At 40.5% G+C, this 18638-nt stretch overlaps 2 protein-coding genes and 1 pseudogene across 2 annotated transcripts; 1 reads left to right on the top strand and 2 right to left on the bottom strand.

Annotated features, from left to right (window-relative positions):
- The first annotated feature begins 3040 nt into the window (after positions 1 to 3040).
- Positions 3041 to 4286, top strand: LOC137733781 (BTB/POZ domain-containing protein At3g03510-like; annotated as a pseudogene).
- Positions 4287 to 4440: 154 nt separating this feature from the next.
- LOC137733329 (uncharacterized) lies at positions 4441 to 5587 on the bottom strand. The gene has a single exon (XM_068472483.1). The coding sequence runs from the start codon at positions 5381 to 5383 to the stop codon at positions 4856 to 4858; it is 528 nt and encodes a 175-aa protein (XP_068328584.1). The 5' UTR covers positions 5384 to 5587; the 3' UTR covers positions 4441 to 4855.
- Positions 5588 to 6335: 748 nt separating this feature from the next.
- LOC137734797 (5-oxoprolinase 1) lies at positions 6336 to 11477 on the bottom strand. Its single transcript, XM_068474081.1, has 2 exons — positions 11365 to 11477; positions 6336 to 10413 (listed from the first exon to the last, which is right to left on the bottom strand). The coding sequence occupies exon 2, from the start codon at positions 10379 to 10381 to the stop codon at positions 6578 to 6580; it is 3804 nt and encodes a 1267-aa protein (XP_068330182.1). The 5' UTR covers positions 10382 to 10413; positions 11365 to 11477; the 3' UTR covers positions 6336 to 6577.
- Positions 11478 to 18638: the final 7161 nt, after the last annotated feature.

Consider the following 18638-nt stretch of genomic DNA (forward strand, 5'->3'; position numbering starts at 1 on the left):
ATGGCCCAAAAAAAAAAAAAAAAGAGGACAATACTGTCGGCTATATCCAATACTAAAGAGGACAATATTGTCGGATATATCTGACAAAAATGTATTAATAATGAAAAATCCAGCCTAGTCCAGGGCTGGCTGGCTAACTGGGTTGGGCCAGCCGGTTGGCTCTTTTTTGTCCAGTGGGGCCCACGAGCCCTTTGGCCTAGGCCTTGGTTGGAGACGGTTTTCAGGCTATTTTCGGTCCTCTAGCCATCTGGACCCTTCGGTTGGAGATGACCCTAGAATATTGTCTTGTAAAAAAGAAAATATTAATATCCGGAATAATTACCAACTAATTAACCCTAATTGAGATGATATTGATACTTTTTTTTATCAATTGCGGAAGGTTTTGAATACGAATATATGAAATCTTATTATCTGTTGATGATATTGTTATTATGTGTTTGTCTTTAAATGTGTTCGGATGCAGATACTCAGAAAGGAGCCAAAGCAAGAAATGTAGTTTCGTTACGATGCCATGAAGATAGAGATTGCAGTTGTCCGAAATGCACATCCTGCAGTTGCCTTGACACATGGTGTGCATGCCCAGGCGACCCCGTCCCACCAGCTGCACCTGCATTCTTGTCTGAAATTCTCAGTGGATATCAAACAGCAAAGCATAAACCAGAACATTGATTTCTACTCTCCTTGTGTGCTCCTCATAGTCGTTTCTCATAATAACAATGCTTGAATGAAATTGACATTATGGTTCTATAAAAAAAAAAATTATTAAATAAATGTACCTCATAGCCGTTTCTCATAATGACAATGTTGGAATAAGATTGACGTTATGATTTTATCAGAAAAAAGAAAAGAAAAAAAGATTAATATCTTATTAAAGATGTTCATGTTGACGAAAATAATAGACATGCTTGCCTTTAGCTTATTGAGGAAATATCCATGATTGCTCCCTAAGCTTAAACAAAAAAGAAACGAAAATATTAAAAAAGGAACAGCATTTTTACGTACTCATGGAAAGGGCCTTGATTAAAGTCTGAAAAGGAACAAACGCAAAGCGCCATGTTTACATTTATTGTAAATGAAAAAAAATACTATTTAAAAACTAGTACAGGCTCTCTAAAAAGTCTCTCATTGTCTCTTTAAAATTCTCTTTGTGAAAGACTCCCGTCAACTTCACCGTTGGCCCTAGCCTTTGGCTTAGGTGCCAGAGGCATCCACCCTTCCTCCCCTCCGGATTTGGATCCTCTTCTAAGTTTAGGAGTTTGAGCCTCTTGAGCAAATCACACGGGCTGTTGGATTTTGATCCAACGGCTATAATTATTATAGCTTTTAGAGAGCCCCTTTGTTTGTAGTCGTTGGATCAAAATCCAACGGTCTGTGTGCTTTGCTCAGGAGGCTCAGCCTCCTAAGCTCAGGAGAGGATCCAAATCCCTCCCCTCCTTCCCTTCTTCTTTTCCTCCCTCTTTTCCTTTTCCTCCTTAATTTTCTTAGGTTCTCTTTCCTTTGCACTTTCCCTCTTTTCCTCCCCTTTCTCCTCCCCCTCCCTGCTTTCCTCCTCTTCCTTCATCTTTCCCAGTTTTCTCCCTTCCTTTTATATTCTTAGTTCTCCCTTGAGTTTAATCTCAGTTTTCCTTGAGCTGAGTCTCAACTATCCTGGGCTTCTTGCCCCTTATTCGGCGTTTTTCACCTGTTTTTACTGTTTTTTGTCTTTTATTTCCCTTTCTCCCTCATCCCTAGCTGTGATACTTCATCCCCATCCCACCACCATGTGCTTGGATCGGTGGGCCTTGATGTGGAATTAGATATCAGATCCACTTCCCTCCCTCACTTCCCCTCCCCCAACCAACATGTCGGATCTCCATCGAGGCCAAGTGTTGGGCATTTTACATACCCCTTAGCCTCACCTTCTTCCCATATGTTATGTTGTTTGTATATATTTCGTAGGGGTTCATGAAGGAGACTTGGATCTGGTGTTTACTTTATTGGTTCGGAGTTTGGCTTCCTTCGAGGATGTGACGGCGGCGGCGATGTGGTCTTTGCTACTGGAGATTAGGGTTTTTGTTGTCTGTTTTCTGCTGCTTTTAGATATAAGCTTGTGTGGGTCTCCCGTTGTATCTTGGGTTGCTACTTTCATTTTGATTGGACCTTTTACATTCCCGGTAGTTGTTTACCCGATCATTTTTTGGTCTTGTACTAGTTTTTATTATAATGAAAGTTGCTGATAAAACAAAAAAATATATATATTTAACTTTTGGAGGGAAAAAAAAATGGAAAGTATTTGACCGAAAAAGGAAACAAAGAAAGAAAATTTTGATTTAAAAAACAGAGAATTTTGTTGACTAAATTAATCACCAATAATTTGTAACTAAAAATATCCCAGCAAAGAAGGAAACAAAAATAAAACCTACATCTAAAAAGACAAGTTTGAAAATCAATATATGGAATTTTGGTTTTTTTTTTTTTTTTGGTTAAAAAAAACACAATAATTACATGAAAATTAAATTAAATATGTTGACATGGCCTTTAGTCAAAGCACCATGATTAAAGTTTGAAAAAGAATAAATGTTTAATTAAAAAAAAATGTGAAAATCCTTTAGTCAAAGCGCTATGATCCAAGTTTTGTGTGTTTTCAATATCATCAATGAATATCGTATTGTTTTCTCAAAATAAAATAAAAAATTGTAAAAATAGGTGAGTGGTTCTAATTATCTCATTCTTGCGCATTGGTCATGCTAACCTTCTATATACTTTTCCAAATTTACTAGAAGGGTAATACGAAACCATATTTCATTCCTCAATCACAAAACATTGCGAAGTACTTGAGATTACAGTACGCATATATACATTGGCATTTGAAACAACCCTATCTCATCATGTATGCTTTTGTTCTGTATGGCTGGTACAAAAAGGACATACGGTTTTGTCAAAGCTACAGTTTACAGGTTCTTCTGGCTGAAAAATCAGCCAAAGTTGCTGCCTTACTCAAACGGAAATCGCAGACCCTCTTGAGCTTGTTGCCATATTCTACCACGGCTTTGAAATTCAGATGTCCACTGAGAATGTTGTACCTCTCATTTGTGTATCTCACTACCTGGAAATGACTGAAAACCACAGCAAAAATAATCTGTTAAGTAAGGCGCTTTGTTATTTTCAAGAGAGAATCCTCCCGAGCTGGAATAAAACTATCATGGCTTTCCGAGCCACAGAAATGTTCCTCCGACAGTCCGTGAAGCTCGGTTTAATCGATGCCTGTATAGAGTCTGTCATTCAAAGGGCACTAGCTAATCCCAGCCTTATTGGACAGCCAATGAAGAATTTGATATGACGATAGTGAGGATGATGACCAAGAAGGCTATAGGCTGATTGGCAATCGGAAGACTTGACAACACTGTCCCCTCCGGCTCTATGAGCCTGTCATCCTTCAAATGAATAAGCATGGAGTTCCATCACCGTACGTGGCTGCATCCCTTTGTGACTATACAAGGAAATGGGTTTTCTCTAGCAGTGGAGAGGAAGATACGATGAACTACCAAAGGGAAATACTTGAAGCAGTGGAGAGGCTGTTGCCTCGTGACATTGGACTACTTCCATGCACATTATCCTCAGTTTCATTATTCTTTTGGAAGCAAGCTGTGACTGTAGAAATGGGATTCAGACATATCCGGGCTAGTTGCAGTAGCTGAACTCATTTGAAGAATTCTTGGCTTAAGTTGCCAGTGACATAGGTAAGAGAGATACGTTTGTTGAATTAGCAGAGATGTCAATTGCAGCATCGTTGGAAATACAAAGAACCTTGAATGGATTATACAGGGCAGTTCATATCTACTTAGATAAGCGCAGGCACTTGACAGAGATGGAACGAGAGGAAGTGGCAGGTACGGATTTAAAAAAATGTCGCCCGAAGCATGTGAACATGCATCCAAAAATGAAATGTTGCAGCTGCGGGTTACAATCATCAAGGAGGTGCAGGGTTTGGACGAAAGATCAACAAAGCAGGCTGCAGAGGAGAATGAAGCAAAGTTGGATGTTGGTGAGGGAAAAATGAGATCCGAAATGGAGAAAATGAGCATAATGGTGATGGAGCTTGAAAGAGAGTGCTATAAGTTGAGGAAAGAGATTGAAAATGGCTGCAGCTTGTGAAGAGAACCAGATTGTGGAGATTGAGCATAAAGGTGAAGGAGAAAACCAACTTCGCTAGAGAAATGGAGAGGAAGTTGGGGTGAATCAATAGCGTGCGCGATTCTAACTGCCAATTGAAGAAGAAGAAGGTGCATCAAAAACATGGAGTGTGACATGTAGATTCTCCTTCCATCTAAGATTTGTTTGGCAAATATCTAGCTATTCATTGAAGTGCATAATGAGAGAGTAAGATGAGGAAAGAAGTTGGTGTTCTTGAAAGTTAAAACTCAACTAGAACCGAGGTTCCCGAAAGCAGAAAACCAATTGGACAATCTGAACTTACATTATGCTATTAAGCTTAAGAAAATCAAAGTACAACAAAGAAAACCTTTCCTCTTTAGTTAGTTCACTTTCTAGCATCAAACTACATGTATGATCATTGTTGGGAAAGACTTTACATGGTTCCAGTTTACCTCTAAAATATTTTCCTGCTTTCTTCAGACAACATTAACACGGTCACACTCACACCAAGAATAAACTCCAAACTCACCTCCCCATATACATAATCGTCCTTGAGCTTTCGTTCCCCGTGGCAAGAGAAGGATGTAATACATAGTTGCATATGATTCTTGCCATTCCATGGCAGTTGCCACGAGACTAGTCCATTCGCTGGAGGGCGGAGATATATATCGATTACCAGAACAGCGCTACTTGGCAACATCCATACTATTATAAAAAGAAATCAAACCATTAATCTCAACGGCATTTCACTATCCGTAGAACCAACTGAATCATTGATTGTATTGTGATGTTCCATGTCTATGGCTTGATAATGGTTGTCGTTTCCGTTCTGGCCTCTGCGTCCACCCTCATCTTCGTTCCCCATTACAACCACCCCGGCAAACTGCACCCTTCGGTCACCATTAGGTGAATGAACAGAGGAGTCCGCAGCTGATGAAGCATTGCCAACTGTCAATGCGCCGCTCGTGGTGGGGATGGTGGCTGCCCGGCTGCTGCCTGCCTTGGCATAGCGACCGCTGTCCCCGGTATGCATGGCCCCCGCGGGCCTAAAGCATCTGTAGAGACATGTCATGATCCAAAATGCCCATGGAATAGCCACAAGCACCATTCCTGCAAAGGGGTACCATGGTTGGGTTTTTTCTTCGGGTAGAAGCATGTAAAGGAAAAGAAATACTCCGCCAGCGATAATGCAGATGAAGAAGAGACCGGAGATGACAGAGACTCTAGCATCTCCTTTCTTTTCCTCCATCGAAGGTAAAGAAAAAGAGACAATGATCTTTCTTTCGCGGCGTGACCGACAATGTTTTCAGAGTTTTGTGTAATTGTTCTTGTCTCTTCTTGCTATTTTTTTTTGTTAGATCGAGTCGAGTTGTTGCCGGAATCCAACAAAGTGGTGGATGGGAATTATGGAGGATATATCCGGTGGTGGGAAGGTTTCAAAACAGAGCGCTGAAAGCGGGGCTGGTTTGTAACTGCAAGGCATTGTTATAAACTGATTAATTGTTTTATTTATGTACAAATCATCTACCTTAAAGAGTTAAAAAGAAATAATGACGACGACGTACTCGACTATATACGGTTAATTATACGATACGATTTTCATGCTCTTTTTGTACTTTTACGTTTTTTTCGTTACTTTTTATTTTATGTAAGACGATATTAGAAGAGAGAGGAAGTGACTGTCCTAAATTTTATGCTTTCTGTCTTGTTACGTTAGTTGAACTAACAGAACTGGTCTCATTTGCTTTTTGACTTTCTAGGACCTTCTACACTTGCCAACTACCTCCAACCAAGAGATGGTGAAGAGAAACAATAATGTAGAGAGATTTGTGTTATTAAATAAAGTTTGAGAAAACGAATAGTTGAACATTTGGTCTAGTGATACAAAATTTCAACTTTACTCGACGAACCTTTTATATAGGACGTTTCGTTAGATGTGAAATAAAAACAATTACATCGCTTGCTAGAACGTTAAAGAGCAAACTCGGCACAACTACATTCCAATTATGGCGGCCACGATACTGGGAAACAAAAGAGGCAACTGAGTGTGCAGCTCCCTAGCATGAATGCAAAGGAACCAAATCCGGAGGAGGTTCTGAGTCCAATTCTCATTGACGAGAAATCGTTGGATAAAAATACACCAAACAATGGAAAGTTTGACAAAAAGAATTACTAGAGCAACTAAGTTTAGCAGATGTAAGTAAAAGGTTGGAAACTGAATTTTATTTCATTAACAACATCAAATGGAATAGCTGCAGTATCAAATTTATGATATGTTCTCTCAAATTTTTTATGAGCGGATCATATAGAAAACACGACGGATTTATTTGGAAATCAAATTTACCAAAATATCAACTCGAAAACATGAGGGTGACCACAAATACTAAAATCTTACCAGATAATGATATAAAGAGAAACATGCTAGACATATCAAGACTCGGCATCAACGAGGAGAGCCCCATCCACCACCACCAGGAGTTAAAATCTGAAGAATTTCCCCTGATTGCAAATCAACAGTGTTCTTCCCGCCAAGATAAACCCTTCGCTTATCTTTTGTGATTAGGAAGTTAGCCCCCCGAGCCCCATCTTTCCCTCCTTTCAACCCCCTTGGTGCGTGAACACGCCTCTCTGAAAGAATGCTCACAACAATTGGGCGCTTGAACTCTATCTCCCTTACAAGCCCATCACCCCCTCTATGATACCCAACTCCGCCGCTGTTCTCTCTCAGGCCAAATTTATGCAAAAGAACAGGATATCTCTGTTCGAAAATTTCTGGATCAGTCATTCGGGTATTGGTCATATGACACTGCACTCCACTCGTCCCATCCCAAGTTGGACCAGCTCCACTCCCACCTCCGATTGTTTCATAATAACCAAATGTATTATCCCCAAAAGTGAGATTATTCATACAACCCTGTGAACAAGCACAAGCTTGGAATGCAGTAAGCACAACGTCAGTTATTCTCTGAGAAGTGAGAACGTTACCACCCACGACAGCAGCCTTATCACTTGGAGAGAGGAAAGAGCCTGGTGGAATATAGATTTTCACAGGAGCCAAACAACCTTGATTTAGAGGAATGTCAACATCCACCAAGCAGCGAAGACAGTATATAACTGCTGCAGCAGTTACGGCTTCTGGAGCATTCCAATTCCCATATACTTCCGGACTGGTTCCACTGAAATCAAAATTTGCTTCGCCTTTAACAGAATCAATTGTAAGTTTCAAATGAATAACGGATCCATCATCCATGTAATCCTCTTCTTCAATAGTAACAGAACTCTGATCTCCAGAACTAGCCGACTGAGACAAAACTCTAGCAGCAACAGACTTAAGCATTTCTCTCACTGCTTCTTCTGCATTTAGCTGTACATAGGTCATGTAAGCCTGAACAGTGTCCAAACCATACTGCTCAATAAGCTCTTTGATAAGCGTAATTCCCCTCTGGTTCGCAGCTACTTGAGCTCGAAGATCTGACAGATTATCTTGAATCCTGCGAGTGCCTGGGATCTTTTGAACCAATTCATCAGAACAGGGGAATCGAAGAAGTTGAATGATTCCGTCTTCTTGAAAAATTCCCTTTTCCACAAGCTTGAACGCTTTTATGGCAGCCCCTTCTTCCCATATAGATTTGGAAAATGGTGGCATGCTTCCAGGAGTAATACCCCCAATCTCTGCATGATGCCCTCTACTCGCCACAAAAAACACCAGCCTTCCTTTATCAAATACAGGGGTAACAACAGTTATATCAGGAAGATGACTACCTCCGGCACAAGGATGATTGGTGACCAAAACATCTCCTTCATTCAAGTTGTCGCCCCAGTAATTGATCTGCCACCGGACAGTACTGGACATTGCTCCTAAATGCACAGGGACATGAGGGGCATTGGCAACTAGTCCCCCATCAGGTCCAAAGAGGGCACAAGAGAAATCTAGCCGCTCCTTGATATTGGTTGATATGGAAGTTCTCTGCAGGGTCCTTCCCATCTGTTCGGCTATACCCATAAATCTATGATTGAAGATTGAGAGCTGCACAACATTAGCAACTTTGTCCGCTACTTTCACGGTGCTTGGAGTAGAGTCAATTTCAATTCTAATGTTACCATATTTAGTTATTATAGCTTTACAGTTAGGTTCTACTATCACAGTACTATTCCCATTCATGATTATTGCCGGGCCAGGTATGATATGCCCATACCCGAGTTTCTCAAGCTTGTAAAGAGGTGTTTCCAGCCACCCACTCCCAAAATAAACCTTGTAATTACCTTCAATTTTAGGAGAACATGAGGTAGATTCCAGAGGCAGGGGCTTCAATATATTAGTGACTCCTTCCCCACGAACCCTAGCATCACATATTAGGATATTCCTATTCAGTAATTTAAAACCATACTCCTGCTGGAATAGTTCCACAAAGTCGATATCATAGTTACATCCTCTCCCATCTTCAGAAATTCGTTTCTTAACCATGATTGAGGTGTCCGTACCTTCATATCTCAAATTCAGATATGTCTCTGTTGTCATGTTTTCATCTTTAAAACCTTGATCGTGCAGCTTCTTCTTTACTTGATTCAATAAAGTAGCTTCCCTGTGAGAGGCTTCCTCGACAGATTTAAGACTGTAAACTGCAGAGTACGGCTCCTGTGCATCTTCTACAACATCTGCCAATCCCATCCCATAAGCACTTAAGATTCCACAAAATCTGTGTACAAGTACTTCTTTCATACCCAATGATCTAGCAATTGCACAGGCATGCTGAGGCCCAGCACCTCCAAAGCAAGCAAGGGCATGGTTCCTTGTTTCATGGCCCTTCATCTCCGTTAATTGCCTTATCGGACGGCACATAGTCTCATTGGCAACATTTACAAATCCCAGTGCAATGTCCTCCACTGTCATGTCCTTTGCAGATGGATCCTGGCTTTTCCGGTAGGAATTTATTTGGCTTGCAAGGTTCGCAAACTTGTCTCTTGTTGCCTTGATATCTAGAGGCTCATCTTCATTGGGCCCAAATATTGGTGGGAAATAATCAGGAATTACATATCCGAGAACTAAGTTTGCATCTGTAACTGCCAACTCCCCACCTTTCCGGTAACATACTGGACCAGGATGTGCACCCACTGATTCCGGTCCTACCCGGAAAGATCCAAACTGGAACTTCAACTTTGATCCACCACCAGCAGCTACTGTACTTATGTCAAGCTGAGGTGCTTGTATTATGGTACCTGCAATCTGGGTTTCCAGGACTTGTTCATAAGTCCCAGCATAACGGCTCACATCTGTAGATGTGCCACCCATGTCAAACCCAATGAGAGGTTTCTCAGTTTCAAGCCCAAAAAGTGTTTGTGAGTAACCCACAACCCCACCAGCAGGACCAGATAAAACAGCTTTATGCCCTGAAAATCGACTTTCTGGTGCAAGTCCACCATCAGATTGCATAAACAAAACATTCACCTTCTCCACTCCTTCATCAAATTTTGACATAAACCCTGTTAGATACTCTTTAATTACTGGCGTCAAATATGCATCAACACTAGCTGTTAGACCCCGAGGAACAGCTCGAACCATGGGTGTCAACGCTGAAGATAAGGACACATGTCTGAAGCCCAAATTCTCCGCTAGGCTTGCAACCGCTACTTCATGTTGTGGGTAAGTATATGAATGCATTAACACAACAGCCAAACAGCTAATGCCCTTCTTCAACAAACCTTGGAGTAACGGTTTCAAAGTTTCTACATCAATAGGCTTTACAACTCTAACCATCTCACCAGAAATCCCTTTAACTAATGATGGTGGTGAAGAAGAATCTTCATTATCACGAGCTAGCTCAACTCTCTCATCAACTTCAATAACCTCCTCATAAAGGTTTGATGGTTTTGATACAGTGAGGTCAAATATCTTGGGACGAGCCTGGTTGCCAATCTGAAGCAAATCACGAAAACCTCGAGTCACACAAAGAGCAATCCTTTCCCCTTTTCTTTCCAAAAGTGCATTAGTTGCTACAGTTGTACCCATTCTTATCCACTCTATCTTATCAGTGGGAATTTTTGAAGCACGGGAAATTTTCTTCCCTGTAAACTCTTCAAGAATCCTCCGAATTCCTTCGACAGGAGCATCGTCGTAATTTGATGGATCTACAGACAAAAGTTTTAAAACCCGTCCATCAGGCTGACCTGGGATCTCAGCATAGACATCAGTGAAGGTTCCCCCTCTGTCAATGCAAAATCTGAGCTTGTTGTCATTGACACTCCCCATTTCGATGCTAAGAGATTAGAGTTGAGAATAACCTACAGAAGAAAAACCAAACAGAACAAAATAGATATGATCAATTGCAACAATAAATTCGACATCAACTGAACCCCAAAGATCATAATGGACGGTGCATGCAATACAAACCCCAAAGGTAAAGAAAAGGTTCAGATGATAACACAGGGTTTATATAATCTACAAATAACAATCTTCTGCAACTCCATAAACTACTAAAAATAGTGAATATATTTGTAGGCTTATAATCCATTAAACTTGAACTAATTACTAATCACAGCAGAGTGCATCACATCCCATTTTAACGCACTCAAAACAGCCACAACGAGAGACAGACAAGTCCATCTAAAACTTATTTCAAATTTGAGTCCAAACTTGCCAATAACAAGTAACCGTCTGGAACCATAAACCAAAACCGAAGACACAATTTCCAAAGAAGTCAATCTAGACTTCCTTCCAGGAAATCATTCATCACACTTGACCGAATCCTCTACGCAATATTCTGATTTGTGGACTCAACACAAATGGGAAATCCTGTAAAGAACTCGTATATAGTTGCCTTTAGTTTTAGTTTAGCTGATCTCAATCATTTCACTTGTCGTTGTCATCACTTCCAACCTGCTTCCTAGCTTTCCACCATTCCTCCCTACTATTGCTGCTCCAGAAACCACATCTCCTTACTCACCCCTTATACATTTTTGTAATAGTCCTAACGATGAACGAAATCCAACTCGTATTGTGATGGAAATTTAAGAATCAGAGAAAAATAAATCAACTTTCCCACATCCATATTTCTAAAAGCTACGAAATTCTAATAAAAAGCACGAAATATACAGAATCTACGAAACCAAGAACCAAAGCAGGAGAAAACGATAAACAATCAGAACCCATTTGTCAAACCTGACAAACTGAGGATACCCAGAAACTAAAACGATGAATTATTGAGAAACAATGAAGATAATTAAGAGACGTACCCGTCTGGTATGTCTGGCGTTGTCGAGGAAGAAATAGAGAGCAGATGCGTAAATCGTTCAGTCAACCGGGTGCACTTGAGTTGGAGCTGGCTAGGCCAGCACCAATAAACGAGATTTATTTGGGTCCCAAACTCGGTAAAGTCCATGTCTGCTGGGCCCAAGGAGCCTCTGCCAAGCCTGTGACTTGTGTGATTTGTTGACACATGTCTAACACCCTAATCTGTTAAAAATGGAAAATGCTTAAAAGCCAATCATTTTAGATCCGATAATGTTTTTTTTGTTTCAGTCCTATTAAATCTATTAGATTAGGAATGTGGTTGTGAAAAATGCTTGAAATATTTTTGTAGTTAATATCCTATTAAAATTGTAATCCTAAAAGGATAAGGATTTAACATATCCTACTACTATAAATAAATGCATAAATAAATGCACAAAGAGATGATAGAATACACACTTCAGAATTACATCTCTCTTTTCTCTCTCTTGTCGCCGACCCTCTCCCTCTCTCGTCCTAAATACAGTTCAGTAAATTAAGCCTATAACACGTTATCAATACACTTTTTCCAAAAACTAAGGAATTGAAGGATCGTGGATGAGGCTTTCTTCTACAACATTAAAGGCTTTCAATTATTTTCTACCAATCAGGTTCTTTTAAAATAAATTAAGATATTTGAAACGACTTTGAAGCATGAAAACATTCCCCATGATGCATAAACCTCTTATATTTATATTTTCATTTCAATTATATATATTGCATATGTGTTCAAATATTTTGTCAATATATATATATATATATTTCATGCAATACGCAATTATGCTATGTGGAATTTGCGAGTCAAAGCATCGAAATTAATTTAAAAGCAATTAGGGATTTTAACCCTAGAATTCAAAAAAAAAAAAATCTAGGATTTTTCACAGTTGAGTTGCGGCTCCACGCCATAGCTAGGAACGGCGTCGTTTTGACGCCATGGATCTCTTGCAACAGCCCTGTGGGCTTGCTGCCACTGCACTGCAACTAGGCCTTGGCCTGGGTTGGTTTATGCACGGGCCTAAAGCCCTGAGTCTACTCCAGTAGGCCAGCAAGCCTTTGTTGGGCTCTGTCCTTGTCTCGGCCTATCAAGCCAGCAACCTTTGCTTGCTGGACTCGCCATCTGTCTCGGCCCGCAATCACCAAAGCCAGCCCATGTGTTGGGCTTGCCTAGAACCGGCCCACAACGAATCCAGCTCTTGCTGGGCTTCACGCACATCTATCCTAGGCCAGCTCCATGCTAGGACTATGCACGCACACCTTTTGTGGCCCACAAAACCAATAGCTTTGCTGCTAGGCCTATCTCAGACACACGACCCATGGCCTGCAACCATGATTAGGTTGTTCCATAGCTAACCCGTGGCTTATTAAACCCTTTTTGGAGTCTTGCCCCGCACACGGCACCCAATCCCACCGAGATTGGGCTATAATTTTAACCAGAATGTTATTATTATTTTTGCTTCTACAATCAAACCTGAATGGTTACGATCTATTGAATTAATTAAAGTGACCAGTTGTCCATTAATATGATAATTAATCCAAAATTATTGACTTAAAGTTCACTTTTTGGCAATTAACGATTCAATAAATTATTTAATTTCTTTGAACCGTTGACTATCTTTCGTAGTCCCAATGCACTCATACTTGGATTCCTGAAGCAATCCACAAATTCACTACATTTTTTATTGTATATTGTCTTCTATATTCTTGCAGGTACCCCTATATATGAACCGAACGTTCATAACTAAATCGAACCTGTAGTTTCAAATTTAGCGCCTTTGAAACTCGTAGTTTTCGTAGCTTTCATGCTTAAATTGAACCAATACATGTCTATAGAACCCACATGTTCTATGATATATGTCTATTGTTTTCCATACAACTAACCACGTTTTGTAGTACCCTCTGTTTTAGGGACATGTCGAACTTGAACAAGCTCAATTTCACCGCTCTAGAAATCTTTGGAAGAAACTACCTATAGTGGGTTCAAGACGTGAAACACCATCTTACTGCACAGAGTCTTAGAGTTACTATCGAGGAACCTACTGACGATGAACCCGTCGACGAAGCTTAGAAAACTACTGCTATGATCTTTATCCGTAGACACATCCATGATGCACTGCAGACTGAGTACCACGTAGAGCAGGATCCATGTACACTTTGGCTCGCTCTAGCCGATCGCTACGATTACCAGAAAGACATTTACTTGTCTGAAGCAAGACATGACTGTCAACATTTACGCTTCCAAGACTTTAAGTCTGTGAATGAATACAACTCTGAAGTTTGTAGAATCCGATCACCGCTTAAGTTCTGTAAAAAGGACTTAACCGAACAGAATCTCCTGGAGAAGACCTATTCGACCTTCAATGCCACCAATATTGTCCTGCAACAACGATATATCGCACAAAATTTCACCAAATTTTTGGATTTAATATTTGTTTTACTTCTCACTGAAAAGCAAAACCAAGTATCAAGCTCGGTCTACTGGCTTAAATGTTCCGCCTCAAGCGCATGCGACTAATTCTAGCAGCCATAACCGACGGAAACCCCGTCACAGCTGTGGAAATGGGCAGCAAGCCCCACCACAAGCCCAAGGTCAACAAAACAGAGGCCCACCAAAGGGAGGAAATTTGACCCAGAAGCGCCAATCCCTTGCACCTAAGGCCCCAAACTTCAAGAACAAAGGAAAAGCTACCGTTCAATCGACTTCCACTGAGCTGGACATGTGCTATCGTTGTGGATCAAAAGATCATTGGTCACGCGTATGCTGAGCTACCCCTGACGTTATTGTCAAGTATCATTCTCGTCGTGAGACTAACTTTGTGCATGTAGAACATCTCAAAGATATTACTACAACTCTGGAGGTTTCAGATCTTCAGGAGGCATCCGCTCCCATGGAAGAATAAAGTTTTATTTTTCTAAGACATGTTGGGCGTTTTTACACCCCTAGTGGCCGAACCCTACCTTAAAATTTAGGTTTATGGTTTAATTTTTGGACAATTTTCAAGTCTTTGGAATTATTTGTTTGGATTGGTTTGTTTTGAATTAATAACTATTTTATGGATATTATTTCTCGAATTGATTAATTGAATGAATGGAATTTTATTTATGCATGTGACCGATTCAATTAATTTATTTTTAGGTATAACTAGTGGGGAAGTTAGTTGTCTGGCTGATAGTGACACCACGCACACCATATTGCGTGAGAAACACTATTTTACTAACTTTGTACCTAAAAATGCAGATCTGACAACCCTCTTAGGCCCATCCAATTTGATAGAAAGATACGGAAAAGCCCTTATTATGTTGTCCAATGGTAATGAATTAACCATTAAAGAGGCACTATATTCTCCACGTTCCAATAGAACATTTCTGAGTTTTAGAGATATTTGAGATAATCAATATCATGTTGAAACCATTGAAGAGAATGGTTATGAATTTCTTTGTAAGACTTCTTACGAATATGGCTAGAAGCGTATTGACAAGAAGCTGGAATGTCTGCCGAATGGGTTGTACATAACAACCATTCGATCTGTGGAGAACCATCACGTGGCTGGCCCTATGGCTGGGTTCTAGAGCACTCTCCTGCTTTGGCATGATCGAATGGGATATCCCGGACGAGATATGATGCGCCGTATCCTCAAAGTATCACATGGGCATCACTTAAAATCTTATCTCGGTCATCCGCTTTGTAAAGCATGCTTCCTGGGGAAGTTGAACATTTAACCCTCACTTACAAAGATTATTCACGACCCCCCTAAATTTCTTCAGAGGATTCAAGGGGATATTTGTGGACCTATCCAATCAACATGCGGACCATTTAAAAACTTAATGGTGTTGGTTGATGCATCGACGTGATGGTAGAAGCTTTCATAAAGTGCCTTCAAATAATAGCTCGGACTTTGGTTATGCAAATCAACTAGCTGGTATTTGCCTAGGGCCATGCAATATTGCACCCAACTTCATTCATCGTTACGGTTGGTTACTGGATACAAGCCTGATGTCTTGCATTGACATGTGTTTGGGTGCACAGTCTTGTGACAATAGCGCCGCCACTACATACCAAAATGGGTCATCAGAGAAAAATGGGAATCTATGTTGGTTATGATTCGCCATCAATTATTTTCTACTTAAAACCCTTGATAAGAGATATCTTTACTGCACATTTTGCGGATTGTCACTTCAATGAGACAGTCTTCTCGTCGTTATGGGGAGATAAGATCACTAACGTTCATGTAGAACGCCACGAATTGTCGTGGATTACTCCCACTATGTCTCATTTAGATCCCCGTATCCCTCAGTTTCTAGATCTTCAGAGCATCGCTCAAAGCATGCCGGATGCTTTTACTAATCTAGCAAAGGTAACAAGATCACATATACCCGCTGCAAACACACCTGTAAGGATAGATGTACTCAACGTACGCCGTATCACCATCTTGGAAGGCTAAACCGTCCCCAAGGGTAGGGCAACCACACCTCCTACTAGTCCCGATACACTGGTGGCTAGCCAATCATTTGCTCATACCCTGAAGCATAGTAGACATTCTAGTTCAAAAAATTCACAACCTTGGAAGAGGAAAATGGCACAAACTAGTAACCTTAGTCTGAATCCGACCATTGCTTACTCATTTGTTCCAACACATGAGGTTATTCTAGATTACGGTGATGTCTTAGATGATACATACCGACTTCTCGAGAATCGTGAGATTTCGATCCATTGTGTAGTATTGGATGAGGTTTGGAATCAAAATAAGATGATTGTCAATGATGTATTCGAGTATACAGTTGTTTTCGACATCATGCTTAGCGATGACATTGAACCACGTTTCGTTGATGAATGTTGATGTAGAACGAGTTGGTTAAATTGGAAACAAGCAATCCAAGTTGATGAATGCTTGCAAAACGTAAGGTGTTTGGGCCTGTAGCTTCTACTCTACTACATGTGAAGCCAGTGGGCTACAAGTGGGTCTTCGTGAGGAAGCATAATGAGAAGAATGAGATAGTGCGATAAAAAGCATGCCTCGTAGCGCAAAGCTTCTCTTAACTCCCTGAGAGTGATTACGAGGAGACATATTCCCCTATAATGGACGTCATAACGTTCCGCTACCTTATCAGTTTGGTAGTTTCCGAAAAACTGAATATGCAGGTTATGGATGTGGTAACCGCGTATCTCTATGGGGATCTAGATACAGAAATCTATATGAAAGTTCCAGAATGACTTGCATTGGCTGGTTCAAATAATTATAGACCACGGAACACTTTCTCAATTAGATTGAGGAGATCACTCTACGAATTGAAACAATCCAATATGGCATAATCGTTTGAGTGAATCTTTTACAAGTCAGGGGTATGTGAACAACGAACTATGCCCATGCGTGTTCATAAAGAAGTCATATTCTGGATTTGCAATCGTTGCAATTTATGTCGACGACATGAACCTTATCAGAACTCCCACAAAGCTTGAGGAAATTGCCGTTCACTTGAAATCGGAATTTGAGATGAAAGATCTTGGGAAAACTTGATATTGTCTCTGCCTGGAGATCGAGCATCGTTCAGATGTGTTGCGACGTTTTAATGAGGATAAAACGAAGCTTTTGAGTACTCCTATGGTCGTTCGAACTCTAGATGCTAAACGAGATCCTTTCCATCCCAAGGAGGATAAGGAAGAGGTTTTGGAGCATGAAGTTCCACACCTAAGTGCAATTGGTGCTTTATTATATTTGGCTCAATGCACTAGACTCGACATCTCCTTTGCTGTTAATCTTTCGGCTACATATAGTAACGTGCCTACATGTAGACACCAGAATGGTGTTAAAGGCATTTTTCGCTACCTCAAGGGTATGACAAATTTGGGCTTGTTCTAAACCCATGAATCCTCGAGAGGAGCTGCCGCCCCCTCGGTCATTGGTTTAATTCCTACCTCATTAGTTAGGCAGATATTGGTTATCTATCTGACCCACATAGGACACGTTCTTAAACGGCCTATGTCTTTACCGTTGGAGACACTGCTATATCTTGGAGGTCTACCAAGAAAATACTAGTTGCGACTTCTTCGAACCATGCTGAGATTCTCGCCTGCATGAAGCATCGCGTGAGTGCCTTTGGTTGAGAACAGTCATGGAACATATTCAAAGCACTAGTGGTCTTACCTCCATCGTTGAGCTTCATACGATGATTTTTGAAGACAATGCAGTATGTATCGAACAGTTAAAGAAGAGATACATCAAGGGAGACAACACCAAACACATAGCGCTGAAATTCTTTTATTCTCACTAGCAACAACAGCATCAGAACATCAAAGTCAAGTAAATCTGTTCCCAGGACAACCTGGCCGATCTCTTCACCAAGTTATTGCCCAAGTCTACTTTTCAGAAGCTCGTCCAAGGAATCAGTATACGTTAATTATCTGAGTTGAATTGCTTGTAGTTCTCTTATTTGGAAGTTATGTCTAACTCAGGGGGAGTATCTAGAAGCATACTCACCTGATCTTAATGTATTTTTTTCCCACGATTAGGAGCATTTTTTCCACTGAATTTTTGCTACCTAACGAGGTTTTAATGTAGCACTCATCCTGGGCTCCGTTGAGTTCATTACTTTCGTTATGTTTGATGTTTGTTTTAGACATTATGCATACTTCTCACTTTTTTCCTTAGTCTATGGGTTTTTACCTACCTTAGGTTTTACCATAGCTAGATTTTGTGAGTTTTACTACCCAGGCATACTTTCTTTTAAATTTGAGACTCGTATTCACCTATTGTGTCGACTTCATCAACTGGCTTACCTCATCTGCTGAAGATCTGATGCGATGTTTTGTTTGAGTATTTACACACTCAAGGGGGAGTGTTGCAGTCCTATTAGTTTAGAAATGTGATTATGTAAATCCTAGTGTATGTAGGGATATCTTGGAATATTCCTTTTAGTACTTAATATCCTATTAGAGTTATAATCCTAAAAGGGTAAGGATTTAACCTATCTTACTACTATAAATAAAGGCACAATGGGGTGATACAACACACACCTTAGAATTACATCTCTCTCTTGCCGCCAACCATTTCCCTCTCTAGTCCTAAATACAGTTTAGTAAATTAGGCCTACAACAATTTTTACCATATATTCGTATCACTATTTTATATCATCAAGAAAATAACTTGGACTATTAGGCAATCAAATTTCCCTACCTCCCCAAAACCTCTCCAGCCTTACCCAATCAACTAGGCTCCAAGGGGTCTTGTCTTCACACACGGGCTCA

This window comes from Pyrus communis, chromosome 5, assembly GCF_963583255.1.
Source record: "Pyrus communis chromosome 5, drPyrComm1.1, whole genome shotgun sequence".
Taxonomy (NCBI): Eukaryota; Viridiplantae; Streptophyta; class Magnoliopsida; order Rosales; family Rosaceae; genus Pyrus; species Pyrus communis.